Raw genomic sequence first — 16,817 nt, forward strand, 5'->3', positions numbered from 1 at the left:
CAGCCCCGCCCCTTAAAGGCGCAGGCCTCCTAGCCTGCAAGCCCACGCTCCCCAACGCCGCTCCGGCCCCACTAGGCCTCTAGGGGGCAGAGCCCATTGAGCGGGCGATTTCCCGGACCCGCCCCCCTCGGGTCCTGAAAGCTAAAGCGTGGCAGGGGCCGGGCAGGGGAAGCGGAGGAGGCGGGTCTCCATAGAAACGTCCACCTGTTTCCGGCCAGGCTGTGCGAGATTAGGGGCTGCTGCGGGGGCCAATCTCAGCTAGCTCGTCTTTTCCCGGCGGCCTCTGCGGGAGTGGTGGGTGTTGTACACAATCATCATGGCGGCAGCCGGAGCCCCGGATGGTGAGTGTGGCGGTGGTGGCGGGCCCCCGGGGTGGGCCCAGGTGAAGCGGGCCTCCGGGAGGGATGCGGTCCGGTCCGCTGGGGAGTAGTCTGGCTCGGGAGCGGAGGTCCGGCAGCACCCGAGGAGGGTTGGGTCCCAGGCCCAGCCTGTGGCGAGCGCCCACCCCCTAACCCCCTTGCAGGCATGGAGGAACCTGGCATGGACACGGAGGCCGAGACGGTGGCGACCGAGACCCCCGCGCGGCCCCTAAACTGCGTGGAGGCCGAAGTCGCGGCGGGGGCGGCGGCGGCCGAGGACTCCTGCGCCGCGCGAGGCAGCTTGCAGCCGGCCCCGGCCCAGCCCCCTGGGGACCCTGCGGCCCAGGCCTCGGTCAGCAACGGCGAGGACGCTGGCGGCGGCGCGGGCCAGGAGCTGGTGGACCTGAAGATCATCTGGAACAAGACTAAGCACGACGTGAAGTTCCCCCTGGATAGCACAGGCTCTGAGCTAAAACAGAAGATTCACTCGATTACAGGTAATCGTCGTGGCACTGTCAGCGACAGCCAGCCTTCCTCACCGCGCCTGCTGATTCCTAGTGCTTGCACTATGCTGAGCACAGGGCTGGCCACCCTCTTTGCATCTGCTCCGTCAATGCTTAGAATAGTTCTTCGGAGTAAGTACTAATATGCCCATCGTTCAGATGGGGAAAATGAGACCCAAAATCATAGAGCTAGAAAGTGGCTGAGCTGAGATTCAGGCCCAGGCCTGACCCTTAGGCCCCAGCTTCCAATCAGTGTTGCCAGAAACCTCTTTTATGAAAATCATCTGAGGTACATGTTAAATTTACAGCCCCTAGGCCCTTTCCCCTAGAGGGTTTGATTCAGTGTATCTGGAATGTGGCCAGAAATTTATTTTTAGCAAATATCTTGGGTAATTCTCATAAGGGAAATTTAGGAAACGTTGCTGGCCCCTTCGTAGATTCTTATACTATTTAGTTTTCAGTTTTGTCTTGTTTACAGCACTTTGTCAACTGAAATGGTTTTTTTTTTTTTAAGTTTTCTCCATGAAGCCTGTAAGTTCTCTAAAAACAACTTTATCCTTACTGATTTCTGTATCTTTGAGGCCTGTGGTCTTTCACTTAGTATTTGCATGTTTAGAGGGTTGAGGAACAACTTGGAACGAATGATAGCTGAACTTAATTGAATAATTCCTGAATACCGGGACACTGTACTAAATGTTCTGTTTCATGTCTAAATCCTTAAAACAAGTTTATGCAGAAGGAATTACTGCCATCACAATTATAGAATTTCGGAAACAGAGAGAGGTTGTGAGTTGCCTGAGCACACAAGGTGGTGGAGGAGTATTCATTTCCAGGTCTGTTGCCACATGACTCTGGTCCAGGTGCATTTTTCATCCCTTCCTTTGACTTTCTCCTATCTTTTCCCAAGGTCTCCCTCCTGCCATGCAAAAAGTCATGTACAAGGGACTTGTCCCTGAGGATAAGACATTGAGAGAAATAAAAGTGACCAGCGGAGCCAAGATCATGGTGGTTGGCTCCACGATAAATGATGTTTTAGCCGTAAACACACCCAAAGATGCTGCCCAGCAGGACGCAAAGGCTGAAGAGAACAAGAAGGAACCGCTCTGCAGGCAGAAAGTGAGTCTGTCATGTGATTGCTAGTCCTGGGAAGTTTGAGGCTTTGTCCTCTGGAGCGTTGGCTGGTGATATTCTCCCTAGAATAAGCTCCTTTTTGGACAGGGCCCATGATGGAAATTTATGGCAGCAGTTGGGTGCGGCTGGCTGTTGAGTGGAGGTGACAACCACCTGAGATTTGCAACTTTGTCTCATCTGGCGGGTCAGTGTGTCTCAAGTCTACTTACTTTAGGATAAGGCCTTTGGAAAGGCAGGCTCCAGGTATTGAAAGGAATCAGTTGTGGATTTCCCTTCTCTATTCAGTGCCAGAGAAAAATGCGACTGTTAGAATTAACCCCCCGTTTTATACAAGTGCTTACGTTTGTTTTTTCGGTTTGTGGCTTCCCCCAAGTCAACAAGCCATTTCTGGATAGGCACAGACTCGGCAGAGAGAGGTTCCTCTAAAACTGACTTTTTCAGGAAGCCAAATGAAGCTGACTAGGAACATAACCACACCGGCATTGGGTTTTTTCCCTCCTGGTCCGTGAAATGGGCGCCTGATTTTTTACCTCCTCTGTTGCTCGTGTTGGATAGGAGAGATCCAGCCTTGTCTTCTGCTCAGTGTAGCCATTAAAATTCTTTTCGTAATTAGGAAAAGTGAGAGTATTTCACCATAGAGGGAGTTGGTTGAAAGAACCATCACTTGCAACCTTACTACTCAGCAAACCCCAGTCGTTGTCCTGGAGCCTCTCAGGCACTCTTAGTAGTGTCCTAGCAAAACAAATAGTCTCAACTTTAACCTGTGTCCTGAGTAGAGTAGACTAATCTGAACCAAGATCAGTTTTAGTAATCATACGCACCAAGGCATGTGGCTCATAGCGTGAGAAGATAGTTTTGTGTTACAGATCCCTATTCCTCTATATGTGCTTCCAAAATCTGACCAGGTATCAAAACGTAACCAGAATTACTGTGAATATTCATGTTTTGCTATAGAAATATTCATGTGTTCAGTGACAAGGTGCTGCCCCAGATTCTACAGAGGATAACGTGTAACATATTAAAAAAAAATTTTTTTTAATGTTTATTTAATTTTGAGAAAGAGAGAGAGAGAGAGAGAGAGGGAGACAGAGCATGTCTCTTGGGAAGGGCAGAGAGAGAGGGAAACACAGAATTTGAAGCAGGCTCCAGGCTCCAGGCTCCAAGCTGTGAGCACAGAGCCCAGCAAACTCAACGAACTGTGAGATTATGACCTGAGCTGAAAGCAAGAGTCAGTACGACACGTAACCGACTGAGCCACCTAGGTGCCCCATGTATAACATATTTTTAAACTATATTGCTTTTATAAAGTTTACTAGATTTTGGGGCTTTATAAAAATCTAAAACATCTGTCTGTGGAGTTTTAGCTAAGGAATCATAAATCTGTGTTAACACTTAAAAGGTGTTTGCTTGGACATTTTCACCCCCAAATATGAGATCAAAATGTAACCAATTGAGTTCTTTTCCATTTACCTATCTTCCTCTGCCGCATCTATGAAATTGTGAAATGTGAGCACGTCAGAAGTGAGTGTTCCCACTGGTCACACCCCTGGAGCATTACACGCTTCTTAAACATAGGTTTTGAGTTACTAATGGTAGCTTAACAGTCTTAAAACTGTTTTCCTCAACACAGGGAAAGTTTTTCCAAAAGGTGATTGTGAGGTATGAGTCGAATTAAGCTGTTAATCTCTGCTGCTTTGTTTCATTGATGCTAGTTATGAGGACTGACATGGCCTAATGAGAGGGACCCATTCTCCTGGCTTTTTATCAGCTTGTTGAGGAATCTGGGGCTAATACGTGTAGGGACCCTCTGCTAGCAGTCTGGCACTGTTGAATTTATCCCTGCCAGAGGGTTTCTGCCGTGCCAAGGAGGCTTTGAAGTGGCCACCTGGTGCTTCACTTTGGTGGAATTGTTTCCCTTCACCCACTGGCTGCTCGGCTGTTTTTCAGCTTTTCCAAATAGGGAGCAAATAATGACCTAGAAAGCCACAGGTGGAGAGGAAACAAGCTTGGGCATTTGGGCTGGTTAAGAGCTGTTTTAGGGAGCCATGAGCCTAATGAGAACCCTTAGCAAGCTGCCTCAAACCCCCTGGGGGGCAGGGTCAGAGGCTTCTTAATGTCAGTCTAGAGAGCGATCAGCATTTCTCTTCGAAATGTGGCTCTCCAGGCTTTCTGTTTAGCTGGGGTTGAGGGTGGGGGAGCGGGGAAGACTTCTGCAGTAGGCTGAGTTTCCATTTGTTGGAGCAATGCCCCTTGTAGGCAGTTAGGCTGGTTACCAGCCTTGTGATCCGTTTCTTTGGGAGGTTAAGTTGACAGAAATGGCTGTCATTTTGTACCTAGCAGAAAACCACCCTTTGCGGTTCTCTTTAGCTTGATGTTTGTTCCTTTCAGTGGCAATTTTTTTTGGTCAGAAGAGGGGAGTAGAGTTCATTTGAATTAGCAATCTGGAAACCTTCGTTGCTCCAGAACCCTGATGTGTAATACGGCAGCCGCATAAAATTGATTAAAATTGAGAATTCAGTTCTTTGGTTCTACTAGCCACATGTCAAGTACTTAATAGCCCCAAATGTCTTGTGGCTGCTGTTTCAGACACTACGGATATAGGAGATTTCTATCAGAGACATTCTTGCCCCTGCTCTTTAATGTCAAAAGACCCATAATCTGTACATGTTAAAAGCTTTTGAGCCAAAACATCAAGGCTTTCTTTCTCTTTTTCAGAAAGGTAGTAAGTAATATGACTAAAATGGAGTCAGCCATTTCATTTATTATTTCTTCTGACTTATGTTATAGCAACACAGGAAAGTGTTGGATAAAGGAAAACCTGAAGATGTGATGCCATCTGTTAAGGGTGCCCAGGTAAGCCAGACTCCTTTGTGAGCGTTCTGAAAACGAACCAGACCCGCCTTCTGACTTCCTGAGGTTCCTGTGATCACGTCCTCACATCCTGTCCCTTGTCCTTCTCTGTCATGCCATTTTTCTAGTCCCTATCTCTCACTGTGCTCCTATGCCTCTAGGAGCGCCTGCCCACGGTACCCTTATCCGGCATGTACAATAAGTCCGGAGGCAAAGTGAGACTCACCTTCAAGCTAGAACAAGACCAGCTGTGGATTGGCACTAAAGGTAGGTTCCTGCTCTTGCCTCCTCCCGGCTCGCCGCTGCGGGCCCTCAGTCTTGGGTGCGACTGTGCTCCTCCTGAGATTTCTCTCTTCACTGTGCTTTGCGTGCCCCTGGCTTTTGTCTTTGCTTTTAGATGCTCACCTTCTGTTTGGACCTTTTTCCCTCATTCTTTTCAGTCTTCTGTCAGGGCCAGTCCTTCAACAGTGGCTCTTCACTTGTGCCCAAAACCAGAGGTCCCAAATGCGTGGCCTGAGGGCCAGGTCTGATCCACAGACCAGGGTTTTTTGGGTTTACACACTTTCTGTAAAAATCAAGAGATTTCACTTGATCTCGTGTGGGGGTTTTTGGGCTTCTCTTGAAAAAAATAAAAAAATCAAAAGATGTAGCTATTCTGGACCTGCATTCTCACATGGCAGCCATCGGCTGGAGCCCAGTGGTAGTTTCAGATGAGCCGCAGTCCTCACTGCCCTGTTTGCCTCCTGTGGAGCCAGCTTTGTTCGTGTATGTCACCTGCCTGGCCCCCGGATGTCAGCGTTTGTCCCCGTACCAGGTGCATTCCTAGTACTGTGGACCTGTCCCCACCCCCCTTACCTGTTTGTGCTCTGCCTGCCTCCACCTACCCCTGCCTGTGCCCACTGGGGCAGGCTGCTGCTTGCTGTTGGCTGGGAATTGTCTCTGACTATCCTCACCTTGCGTTCCCCCAGGTGGTTCAAAGTCGTGTCAGTTATACTCCAGAATTATCTGTTTCCCCCCGCCCTTTTTTTTTTTTTTTTTTTTTTGCCACTCTATTGTGCCAGTTAAGACTCCTAGCATCTTTAAACTTGGTTTGTTAAAGCAAGTTAACCTATTTCCCTGCCCGGTCTGTGTTCTGTTCTGTCCCGCCCATCTCCCTCACTGGCGCTCAAAAACCTTTGGCTCCTTCGGACCAAGTTCACATGCCTAACACATAGTGTCCAGTGTTGTCAAATTTTGGATCTAGGCTTCGGCCCTGCTTTCCCTGTTAATACGCTGTGGGTTTCATCTGCATCAGCCTGCACTTTCCACCACGCTCTGCACAGCCCTGTGTATTTGCTCCTGCTGGGCTTTTACCTGGAATGCTTACTTCCCATTCTTTGTTATTAATAACATCTTCTGAGGCCCTACTCAAATGTCCTCTCCTATTGAAGCCTTCCCCGGTGCCTCTCCCACCCTCCACATGAGTTGCTGCCGCTTCTGTTCATAGAGCACTCCGTTTACATCCCCAGAGCACTCATTACTCTCTGACTTGTCTGTCCCCCTGTTAGATTCCTGGAGGGAACGGAACATGCCTAATTCACCTGTTTGTGGCCAGCACTGTAGGTGTTCAGTGTTCGAGGTAAATGCTAAAGAGAAGTCTAGGGGGTTCCATCACGTGAGGTTACCTGGTTTCAGGGACAGGCCATTTAATGTGACTGCTTAACATGGGACCACAGTTTAATGGAAAATAATAATCAGAGGGGCAGTGGGGAGTGAGGTGTCTTCTCCTTGAGAATGTCAAAACATGTTTTCTTGTTTGTAAGTCTGTCCTGGTTCTTAAGGCGAACAAAGAGCAAAATGCCAAAAACGCTTGAGTTTTCTAACAGTTTTATGATAACTTGCTGTATATTCTTCGTTTCACATTCACCTCTAACTGCATGGTCAAAAAGCAGGTTTTGCAGAATACGTAAGGGCTTCCCTAGTTTTCCCAAGGGTCTCTGGACCCTCTTTAGTAGATCCTTCCCTTCCTGCAGAGCCTGTCACAGCATTGGTTTTCTTTCATTGTGAGCTTCCCTGCCTCTGTCAGATCCTTACTTGTTCACGACTTTGCAGTTGGTTTTGCTTAGTTCTCCATCATTGCGTTGACTTGCCCAAATCCTGCCTCTTCCTCAATTTTTACTTTCTCTTCCGGGTAGTCTGATTGAAACAGTTGCTAAGGCTGATGCAAAAGGTCCCTGACGGCTAGGAGGACAGGTGCAGGCTGGGGAGGCTGGATGATGACTAAGTCTGCAGGTGCCCGTTGGTGCCTCGGGGAACATTTCCATGTGAGGTGGTTGTGTAGGAAGGCCATTCTACCTGCGGACCTAAGCAGAACCCCTGTACCTGTGTTGGAGGTTTTATATCAGCTTGTAGGAGCAGCTGCTTTCCTGTTTTGGCATGAAGGCAGCACTCTAGAAGAATCTTGGTATGTGGGGGTTTCAGAGCTATCGGAAGCCTCCTTACTCACCAGCCTGATTAAAGGAGCATGGCCAAGACCTCTGTTTTCATGGTTGACCAAGACTGAGGTTTTCACTCTCGCCCAGACTACTGTATCAATATATGTTGGGCAGTGTCCTCACTTGCCCAGGAGTCTTGTCATCTGAGTGTCATAAGCAGCCTCCCAGCAGGACAGCTTGTTCTGGGAGTTGGCTACCAGCCACTGGTTTCATCTTTCCACTGGCGAGGAGCTGCTGTGGAATGACCATCCCGGCAGCTGGTTGGCCTCTTTGTCGATGGAGTTCGTTCCAGAGTGACGCTCAGGGGCTCCTACATGCAGCTTAAACTCTCTCTGGGGTAGCCCATGTAGCAGGCAGTCCTCCCAGCCTCAGGCCCAGCTGCGGGAAGGACAAGCTTCAGGCAGGAGACGTGGGTGGTCGAAGCCGCCAGGGGGAGCCTGTGCCCTGGCCGTAGGGGAGGGTCCAGTGGGATCGAGCTCATTGCTGTCACTAGGAATGTGGGCCCAGGATCGACTTTTCAAGAGAAGCCAGAAATTTATCTTTTTGTGTGAAATCTCTGGACATTTCAAGGTGGCTGGCGTTTAAAAGTGTTTCAGTCTTGAAGACGGCTGCTGGTCCGGTCCTGCCCGTGGGTCACTGTTTTAGAGCCACTGAAAGTGAAAACCTGAATGGATGTCTTCACGTCCGTTCTCCCCACCCCCCCATTTTTCAGACCCCAAGGCCCACAGAATGGAAATAAAATTTGTCCAGTCAACCAGCCGGATTAGAACCCAGGTCTCTAAATTCTAGATCTGTTTCATCAACTCATCTATTTTCAGATTCTGCCTTTTCCAGTTTTTTCTTTCTGCAAAGGCTGTAGTGAGTTTTTTCCAACTTGATTTAACTTTGCTGAGAACCTCCCTGTCCCCCGCTGTGTCTGCTGCTCTTAGGGGGTAGGTTCTTGTGCAGGAACTCCGCCCCTCCTGCCTCCATGCCCCATCCTGCGGCACTTGGCTCACTTCCTGCAGGCTCCTCTCACTCCTGGCATCCCTCACTGCCTCCTCTTTCTTACCTGCCACCCTTAAACTTGCTGCAAAATGTCTCCTGAGCCTCCTGGGATAAGTGATATCTCGAGGGTTAATCACAAGGTGTTGTAAATGTTTCAGGAGAACTTCTTCAGGTGTGTGTATATGGAGGGTTGGGGGGGCTGGGAGAGGGAACGGGGAAGTGGGAGGGCAAGTGAGGAGGAGAATGGGACAGAAACTAGTGTGAAACCCCCAAGCACTCCTTGTCTGTGTGAGCCACAGGGGCACGTTGTTGCCTCTGTTCTTGGTCCTCTTGATTGTCCCTCCCCCAGGTGCCAAAGACCTTAGCCATTGCTGGGCTCGGGCAAGAACATTGCAGTGGAAATCCTTGGGTGTTTATAAATTGCCAGACTTTAAAAATAACACCGGGAAAGCACTGTCTCTGCTCCCAGAGACCTTTAATATGTCATTGCGAGTCCTGTTCCCTGTTTGCTCCCGAGAAGTTTCCAACTGCCAAGCAAATCTCTGGGAGTGCTGGTCAGAAGACTCTGTCCCATCATCCCTAGGGCACATGGGAGACTTGAGATTCCAGTAGATCCCAAAGCCACCATCCTGATGAGGGACTGCTGAGTCACAGGAATGGACAGGAGGGCCTTTGAGTAATCACTGTAATCCCTCTCAACTAGAGCGGACTGAGAAATTGCCCATGGGCTCCATTAAAAATGTGGTCAGTGAACCTATCGAAGGACACGAAGACTACCACATGATGGTAAGTAACCCGGCGTGGGTTAGCCTCTCACTGCACTTCTGCTCATCTAGCAGGGAATGGAGCTCTAACTGAGCTTTTTTAACTGAAGAATCAAACTCAGTGTTCAGAAGACGCGCAGTTTAAGACCCTCACGTTTTCTTGATCTACCTAGAACTTTATCTGTGACCTATTCCTCAGTTTATTTTACATCCTCTCCCCACCAGTGTAAAGGGGACATGTTCAATACCTTTATCTTCCTCTTGTTTGTAATATTTTGTCTTTAGACCAGGAAAATAAATACAGAGAGGAGGATTGGCTCGCGGGTTTTCATTTTAACTTTTGTCCTACGTATAAGACAAAATCTCCCACTAATCTGGGCATTGGTGAAGATGCCGGGCAGTCCCCTTCTGTGATGGTGTTGCTCTTCTCAGGCAGCAGCCATCAGGTGGCTGAGGACTCTGTGGATAAGATGGGGTCTGTGGTCATCATTCTGCATGGAAGTTTCCTCTAAAGAGAGCAGGCTCTTCTCTCGCGGGATGACGTTCGGAGGCATTCCCCAAGTTTATGCAGAGCAAAGCCAAGAATCCAGTGATGCAGTGAACGGAGCAGCTCAGGCAAACCCTTGAATTCTCCCAGCGCTATTAAGAGGGGCCACTTTGAAGTGAAGTTTGGTTACCAGAACTTTTAAGTTACTATGCCAGGGGCCTGACCTGAGCCATTACTAGGTGGTGCAGATGTTTTAGCTTTAGCCGACAGCATTGTAGCTGTGTCAGCCCTGTCACGGAGATGAGGAACGGCTGTGGCTCGACCTGCGCAGTGGTGTTTACAGAAGTCCTCTGCAGAGGGAGGTGTTGGAAGATCCCAGGAAAAAGGGGTTCTGGTGTTAGAGAAGTTCTCTCTGGGCAGATGGCAAGTCTCCTGGCTCCGGGGGAATGTCAGCCCCGTCCCCTCTCTTGGCCTGTTGGGGTCTGTCCGCTCCGAGGCACTGAAGCCAGGCCATGGTTGGGGTTGCAGTCCCTGGGCCACAGGGCTTTTGGGTGACCTGGGAGTGTCACTGTCAGGCCCTCCAGCCTTAAAGGATTGCAGACGTATTTGTTCTGCTTACTCAGCTGTTTTTTCCATTTATGAAGTCGGATTCTGGGTGTTTTCAGCTGGGCCCCCATTTTGCCCGGTAGCATTTGCAGCCCCGGTTTTCAAGCAGCCTGGTGAGAGGGATTTCAGACAAGTCGAGTGGACCTTTCAGAAGTTGGTTTGGATGGTCAATGCCTTCTTACTCGGTTTAAGTGCTTGTTTCTCTCTCAGGTCCTCTCCAGCAGAGAGTAGCGCTCCTAGCCCCTTCTCGTCACTAAACACCATTAAGTGGCATCCTTACCTGTAAGCGAAAGGACTTCCCTTGTTTTTTAGATGCCATATCAGTCACTAGATTAACAGTATCATAGTTCACATCAGAGAAGGATGGCTGTGCTTTTCCTTCTCAGAGAAATGTTTTAAAAGGCAGAAAAGAACAGAGTAACAAACCCGTATATCCGTCACAAAGAAATGATCATTGGAAATATTTTATGAATTGCTTTAGACCTTTTTTTTTTTTTTTAAATAAAAGAAAACCTACCAACAGTGAACACGTCCCCAGTGTCTCCCCCTCCCCCATGACCATGAGCATGATTTATCATGTGGATCCTTCCCAGCTCTGTACACTTTTACGTTACTATAAATCCATGGACGAGATACAGTACTGTTTTGTGTTTTTTCAGTTTTCATAAACGGTCTCATGGTATGTATCGTTCTGCAGCTTGCTGTTTTTGGTTTGACATCGTGATCTGTCTGTATTAACTATAGATCCAGTTCGTACCTTTTGAAAAGTAATCCCGCATTCATACGAGCAGGCCACCATGTCACTTTTAATTTTGCGTTCCCTTACCGACGGACATGTAGGTTTTTCCGGGTTGTCCCCAGTTCTGACAGCGCTGCTTTGAACGTTCAGACCTGTCTCCTTGTGCATGTGTGACAGTTTCTCTAGGGCAGTGGTTGTCAGACTGGTCTCTGGATCAGTAGTAGGACATCACCTGGGAACTTGTTAGAAATGCAGATTCTCAGGCCCCAGACCTCCCTGAATCAGAAACTCGAGGGGGTGGGGCCCACCAGTTTGTTCTAACAAGCCTTCCAGATGGTTCTGATGCACACTCAAGTTTGGGAGCCACTGCTTTAGGATTGGCTATGCTTAACTTGCCCACCACCTTTTGGTTTTTTGTTTTGTTTTTGGACAGGAGAATGCTCCCTGTGTGCACAGTTTTCCCCTTCCTGTAAAGAATTCACTTCTCAGCCCTCCCCCGTGTGTGTCGTGCTGCCTGCTTAGTCTCCCGACCTCTGAAGTACCGCTTGGTTTTCCTTTTTCCCTTCCAGGCGTTTCAGTTGGGCCCCACGGAAGCCTCTTACTACTGGGTGTACTGGGTCCCAACTCAATATGTGGATGCAATCAAAGACACTGTGCTGGGGAAGTGGCAGTATTTTTGAAAGCACTTTCACCTCTGGCCCAGGAGACTGACCCAAAGTGAAGGACATTGCTGGGAGAGGCCTGCAGCATCCCTGGATTTCAGAGTTCTGGGACTTTGTTCAAAAACAAAAAGCTATATCCAATCTAAGGTGATGTGGTGACTGAAGCCAGAGGTGATGTACTTTCACCATTAGCTTAATTTTAACTTAAAATCACCAGTTCCCTTTTCTTGCAGTCAGCTTCATATCATTTTTAAAGTTGATACGGTGGAAATCAATAAATCTGAATTCCGAACATGTTGTGTGGAATACTCTTAAGTGCGTTTGAGAGTAGATCTACCAATTTTGTTTAGAAAAGAATGATCAAAAGCTTGCTGGTTTCCTTTTTTTTTTTTTTTTTTTTTTAAGTGACTTCAACTGAAATATTTTCATAAATCTTTGGTTGCAAACATTTGGACTGCGTTGTGATGAGTTGGGTTTTTTCTTTTTCATATAAAATTGTATGCAAAACGAGGGGGGGTTAGTAAGCCATATTTTTCTGTCTATCGATTCAGATTTAATTCTTTTCCCTTTTTTATGTTCTCACTTCTTAGATCTGAGTTTTTGTTTTAAAAACCCAAAGATGTCAGTTCCTGTTTTTGTACCTCATCATTGCTTCCTCTCCTGGCCTCCCTCCCACCGTGCTGCTGCTTGAGAATGTGCGGCGGGAGAGGAAGAGCTGTTTGGTCTAGGGAAGGGAGCTCTTGCACTGGGCCCTGATCTCCGGGGAGTTCCACTGCTGGTGCCATGGTTGTCTGGCGGCGTCACCGATTGGGCCTCACAGCCCAGCCTGGCGTGAGTGCCCTGGGGATGCGCTGCTCAAAAGCCACAGCTCCCAGGCCAACTAAGGCCTCTCTGAGGAGGAGCTGGGTGGAAGACAGTTTCTCCAGCCATACAGCCACAGGCCCAGATCCTTCTTTCTTTTGGAATTCTGAGAAATTCTTAAGCAGTCCAACAATTATTTCAGTTATGCTTCTCCATTTGGTCCTTCTGCTCATGCGTTATGTTCAAGTGTCCTTCATCCCAGGTCCAGAGATGCTGCCTTTCTCAAAAGACTTGTTGACCTAGTGGGTTGGCCGATGTATTTAAACATCGAAAACGGGATAAGTTACTTTCATGAATTAGCTCACCTTCTTCTGGTTTTAGCCCTTCTGTTCTTGGTACATGTGAGCTTCTGTTGTCTCCTTATGGCTTGATGGACTCTGACACGAGGGCGAGTCTCTTGGTGAATGATCCCCTCTGTGCTCTTTGCTGTTCCTCTGCTGGCTGTCTTTGCCACTCTCCTCTCCCTGGCTGCAGGCTCTCATAGTAAGGTTTGGCGAGAGATTTTCCAAACTTCACATTTTGGATTCTAGGCTGTTCCCCCTCATTCTGTGAAATGTAATTAGCATGTGTTCGCCTAAGATGACTATTCCTTGTGAGCCAGTTAATGATGATACTCTACGCCCTTCCCTTCCAAGCTGTAGTTCAGGCATCCAGCCCATGTAGACAGACTCGTGCTTCTCACGGTATAGCCTGTGCCCGGTTATGCATCTGAGCAGGGAAATCTACTCTTGCTTTTTTGGGGGGCATACGTACATTAAGTGAAGTGTCGCATCCAAGAAACCACGTGTTTGTCATCTCTTGAAGAAGGAGCAGTCGCCGCAGTGTTTCTGTCCTTGTTGGCCTGCGGAGCCTGGAGAAAAGGGCTCCTTTGCTACTTGTCAGAGCCTCCCTCTGCGGTGGACGGGTCTGCAGAGGAAATGATCACGTAGCAAGTGGAAGGTCCTCTCGGTGTGAATACTGCCCTCTTCGTTGGCCAGCGTCCCTGTCCTGGAGACGTGTCCTGACAGGGCCACACGCCCACTTTTGTTCCCACAGAGCCGGTGTCTCCGTCCCCAGACTGGCCTCACAGTGCTGCTCTCCGAGGCCCTTCCCGCCAGGTCTCCTGTGTGCCCTGTTCAGTGGCTGCACATGCCGTCTGCCCTCCTTCCTTCCCAGTGAGAGCGTGTGTCCCTTTGTCTCCCTGCTCCCCAAGGGCCAAACCGCTTCTCACTCAGGCTGCTGTCATTTCTAGGCAGGACCAAAGCCTGCGTGAGCCTTTTTGTTTTACGTAAAATGGTGCTTTTTTCCTTACTTCGAGATACTATATATAAATAATAATGTCAACGACGTCTTTTCATACAGAGCCGTTGGAGTATTGCTTTATGGAGCTCAGTAAATTTGCTAGAATGATCTTGAGCTCTGGCTCCTGACCCTGTCTGCATGGAGACCTTGCTGGGAGCACTCGGGAGAGCAGAGGTGGACAGCTCCAGAAGCCGCTGGGAGAAGTATTTGATTTAGATCCATGTCTGGGTCACAGCAGTATTCACGGGTTTGTCACTCAGTCCCGTGAGCGGTCTCTTCCTAACCTTGTTTACGGTCCAGAGTATACTGACTAAATCTGTGTTAGCAAAATGAAGTACTCGTCCCCCTAGGTGGCATCACAGTGTTAATTTTTCCTCAGGATTATTCCTGTGCAGCTCCTTCCCTGTTGGAGGGGAGCGGCTCCTTCCCCGGGGTCATGCCCTGCCTCCCTGTGGCAGAGAACTTGCAGGCGGGTGGCCTCAGGAGGACAGACGTCAGGCCTCTCTTCCCTCCCTGAGCCCTCTTGGCCAAGTAGTGACAAGGTCACTCGTGCCAGGGCTCCGGCCCTCGCAGCTCTGCTTCTGTCAGTCTGGTCAGAGAACTTAGAAAAGCAGATTTGCGAGTTGCTGGAAGTCTCTGGTGTGAAGTATTTTAATTGAAGCTGGGCCTTTTGCAAGTGGCGTTAGCTCTTTGCAGATGGGATTGAACTAAGGATGCCCTCGCGGACACGGTGGGGGCCACTGAGGCCTCAGTAGGTTCCTTAGCGGCTGCTCTACCTGACAAGGGCCAAAGAGACCAACTCTGTCACTTTGCCACATCTCAGAAAAGTTGCCATATTTCATCCGGAAGGGACTCGCTTTCCTCTTCTTCTTCCTTTAACCATGTGCCTGGAGGAGCCGTCCTGGGCTCTCGCACTTGGCCCACCCTTGCTTTGCTGGGGCTGAGAAGGGGAAGGGATGGACTCCACGTGCCAGGGCCGTGTGAGGGCAGGCCTGCTTTCCACCCCATCTTCTGAGGGAGACCTCTCTCTTGCTCCTTGCTGCTGTGTTCATGCCTGTTGTCTTGGAAAAAGGATGGTCCCTTTGTCTTAAGGCTCTGCGAGGAAGTCCTCTCCAGTTAGGAGAGGACTGTTTCCTTCCTAGTAGGGCCGGATGGCCTCTCTGAAGTTACAGGTGGTCGGGAGCCCTCCAGAGTGCAGAAATCTGGCACATCTCCCTGCCAGGCTGGGTGGTTCTACTGCTTTCTAAATTTCTAAAAACCTCTTTCCTTTTCTTTCTTAAAGAGTTCTGCAGAATTATTTGACAATATACGTAAGTACCATGTTTCCTTGTGGTGTGCGCTCTGTTCTGGTTTCTGTTTTTAAATCAAATGCCTGTTTGGGAGGAGATGAACGTATTTAGTCTATTAGATTTGCGCTGCTGGATTTTTTTTAAAGTGTAACCTTGACTAGCTGTCTTATTGTTTATCCTGTAAGATTAGTCTATCAATTAAAGTTTGATAATTAATTGCGTCTCCTTTTCCTTCCAATTTTTCACGCGCCTAATTCATACTGGGGATTGACCAACATTTGGGACTGGGCCCGGGGCCATTTTTTTTTGCCAGCTGTGGTCTGTCATAGTACTCTTATTTATTTGGCTTTAAGTATATCCAAATTTGTTCCTGTGAAAAACAGTTGATACAGAGATTTTGGTCTATTTACCATGTTAGCCAAAATGACCTACTTATCAGACACGCTTGGGGTAGGACGGCCCGCCTTCCATGCTCTGGCCTCTAGGTGTCAGAGGGAGGCTGTCTCCCTGTCCGTATGCCTTCTGACTTGTGCCTCGTGTGACTTCACCTGGCCATTCAGCCTTTGAGGGCATGTTTAATAAAACACTGAGATGGAGCTACAGGGGGGAGTTGGGGTGGGAGAGAAGACCTATTTCCAAAAACAGGACAAAAACAGTCCTTGGCATGAATGAAGAGTCATGATAGTTTGTCAGAACTGGTTTTGATCCAGTACCACCCATGGGACCCTCGCTCCTTCTCTGCGCACTTTGTAAATGTTCTGGAAGGTTCTGGTCTCATTGCTCTCCCCCCCCGCCCCAACTTTTTCCCCCTTATTTTCCCAGTATCTCAATCCTGAAGCAGTGCTGCCAGATTCTTAAGGATCTGTTGTATGGGAAAGAGGGGTGGGCTGGGACTGGGCCACGTGCTGTACCTTGGCTGATTCGCACCTGGAGAATCTGTACAGAGGATGCTTCTGGATTTTATCCCAGTTTTGAAGTTATTCCAGGCACCTTCAAACTAATAGGACGAGCAACTGTCCTCAGATGGAGAATGAGATAAACTCCATCCTGAATATCCTCCCGTACCTTCTGGGGTGATGTCTGGCATTTTCTCAACAGTAGTAACCGACAGAACCCTTACTACAGTCAGGGTCCCATGAACCAGTCATTAGGGCAAGAGGCAAGGACTTCTTCCTACTCTTGCTCAAGAGGCACTCTGCTTAGCCCAGCCATCCTGCAGGAATTTGAGATCAGTCCCACCCATGAGCTCTCTGCTAACACCACTTGGCTACTTTGAGCCAGATTAACCCCTCCAGCTTTCCCTTGTTTGTCAAGGCTGGTTTTGATCTGAAGCTTTCAATAGCCTATCTTACTCCCCAGATAGAACCTTTCCTACTGTTCACCCCATTTTATATAACTCCTAAATTCTTGAGTTTCTTGCTTCTGTTTTATTCCTCTCCCCTTTATCTAATGGTAATCCCTTGCTGTTTTCCCCTTTTTTGTTTTGGAAAATTTCAAACCTACAGAAAGCTGCAATCTGCTACAGTGACCACCTCATACTTTCACCAAGGTTCACCAGTTGTTAAAATATCAACAACATGTGTTTGCTTTCTTCTCCAGACACACATGCACTTTATTTTGCTGGAACATTGGACAGACATACAGAAATAGTGACACTGAGCACTCACCTCCTAGAATGACACTGCTGTACCTTAGCACAACACCATTGTCTCATCCAAGAAAATTCATATCAATTCAACAATATCTGTTTTACAGACTGAAAAACTTCTAGAGCTTATTTTTCCAACTCCTAATCCTTACGTTTTTGAATCTTTACCCCGGTCT

The 16,817-nt window shown here is 48.4% G+C and overlaps 1 protein-coding gene across 6 annotated transcripts; it reads left to right on the top strand.

Annotated features, from left to right (window-relative positions):
* Positions 1–60: 60 nt before the first annotated feature.
* On the top strand, positions 61–15,228 carry UBFD1 (ubiquitin family domain containing 1). 6 transcript variants are annotated; one of them, XM_049638426.1, is made up of 8 exons: positions 61–341; positions 524–856; positions 1,770–1,978; positions 4,781–4,846; positions 5,005–5,110; positions 6,391–6,461; positions 9,008–9,090; positions 13,765–15,228. In XM_049638426.1, the coding sequence occupies exons 1-7, from the start codon at positions 317–319 to the stop codon at positions 9,086–9,088; spliced, it is 891 nt and encodes a 296-aa protein (XP_049494383.1). In that variant the 5' UTR covers positions 61–316; the 3' UTR covers positions 9,089–9,090; positions 13,765–15,228. The 6 variants fall into 6 exon arrangements, with proteins under 6 accessions (XP_049494383.1, XP_049494382.1, XP_049494385.1 ...); XM_049638425.1 differs by lacking the exon at positions 13,765–15,228 and adding an exon at positions 11,470–11,565; XM_049638428.1 differs by lacking the exon at positions 6,391–6,461 and having other exon boundaries at positions 13,765–15,227.
* Positions 15,229–16,817: the final 1,589 nt, after the last annotated feature.

The sequence above is a fragment of the Panthera uncia genome, chromosome E3, assembly GCF_023721935.1.
Source record: "Panthera uncia isolate 11264 chromosome E3, Puncia_PCG_1.0, whole genome shotgun sequence".
Lineage (NCBI taxonomy): Eukaryota > Metazoa > Chordata > Mammalia > Carnivora > Felidae > Panthera > Panthera uncia.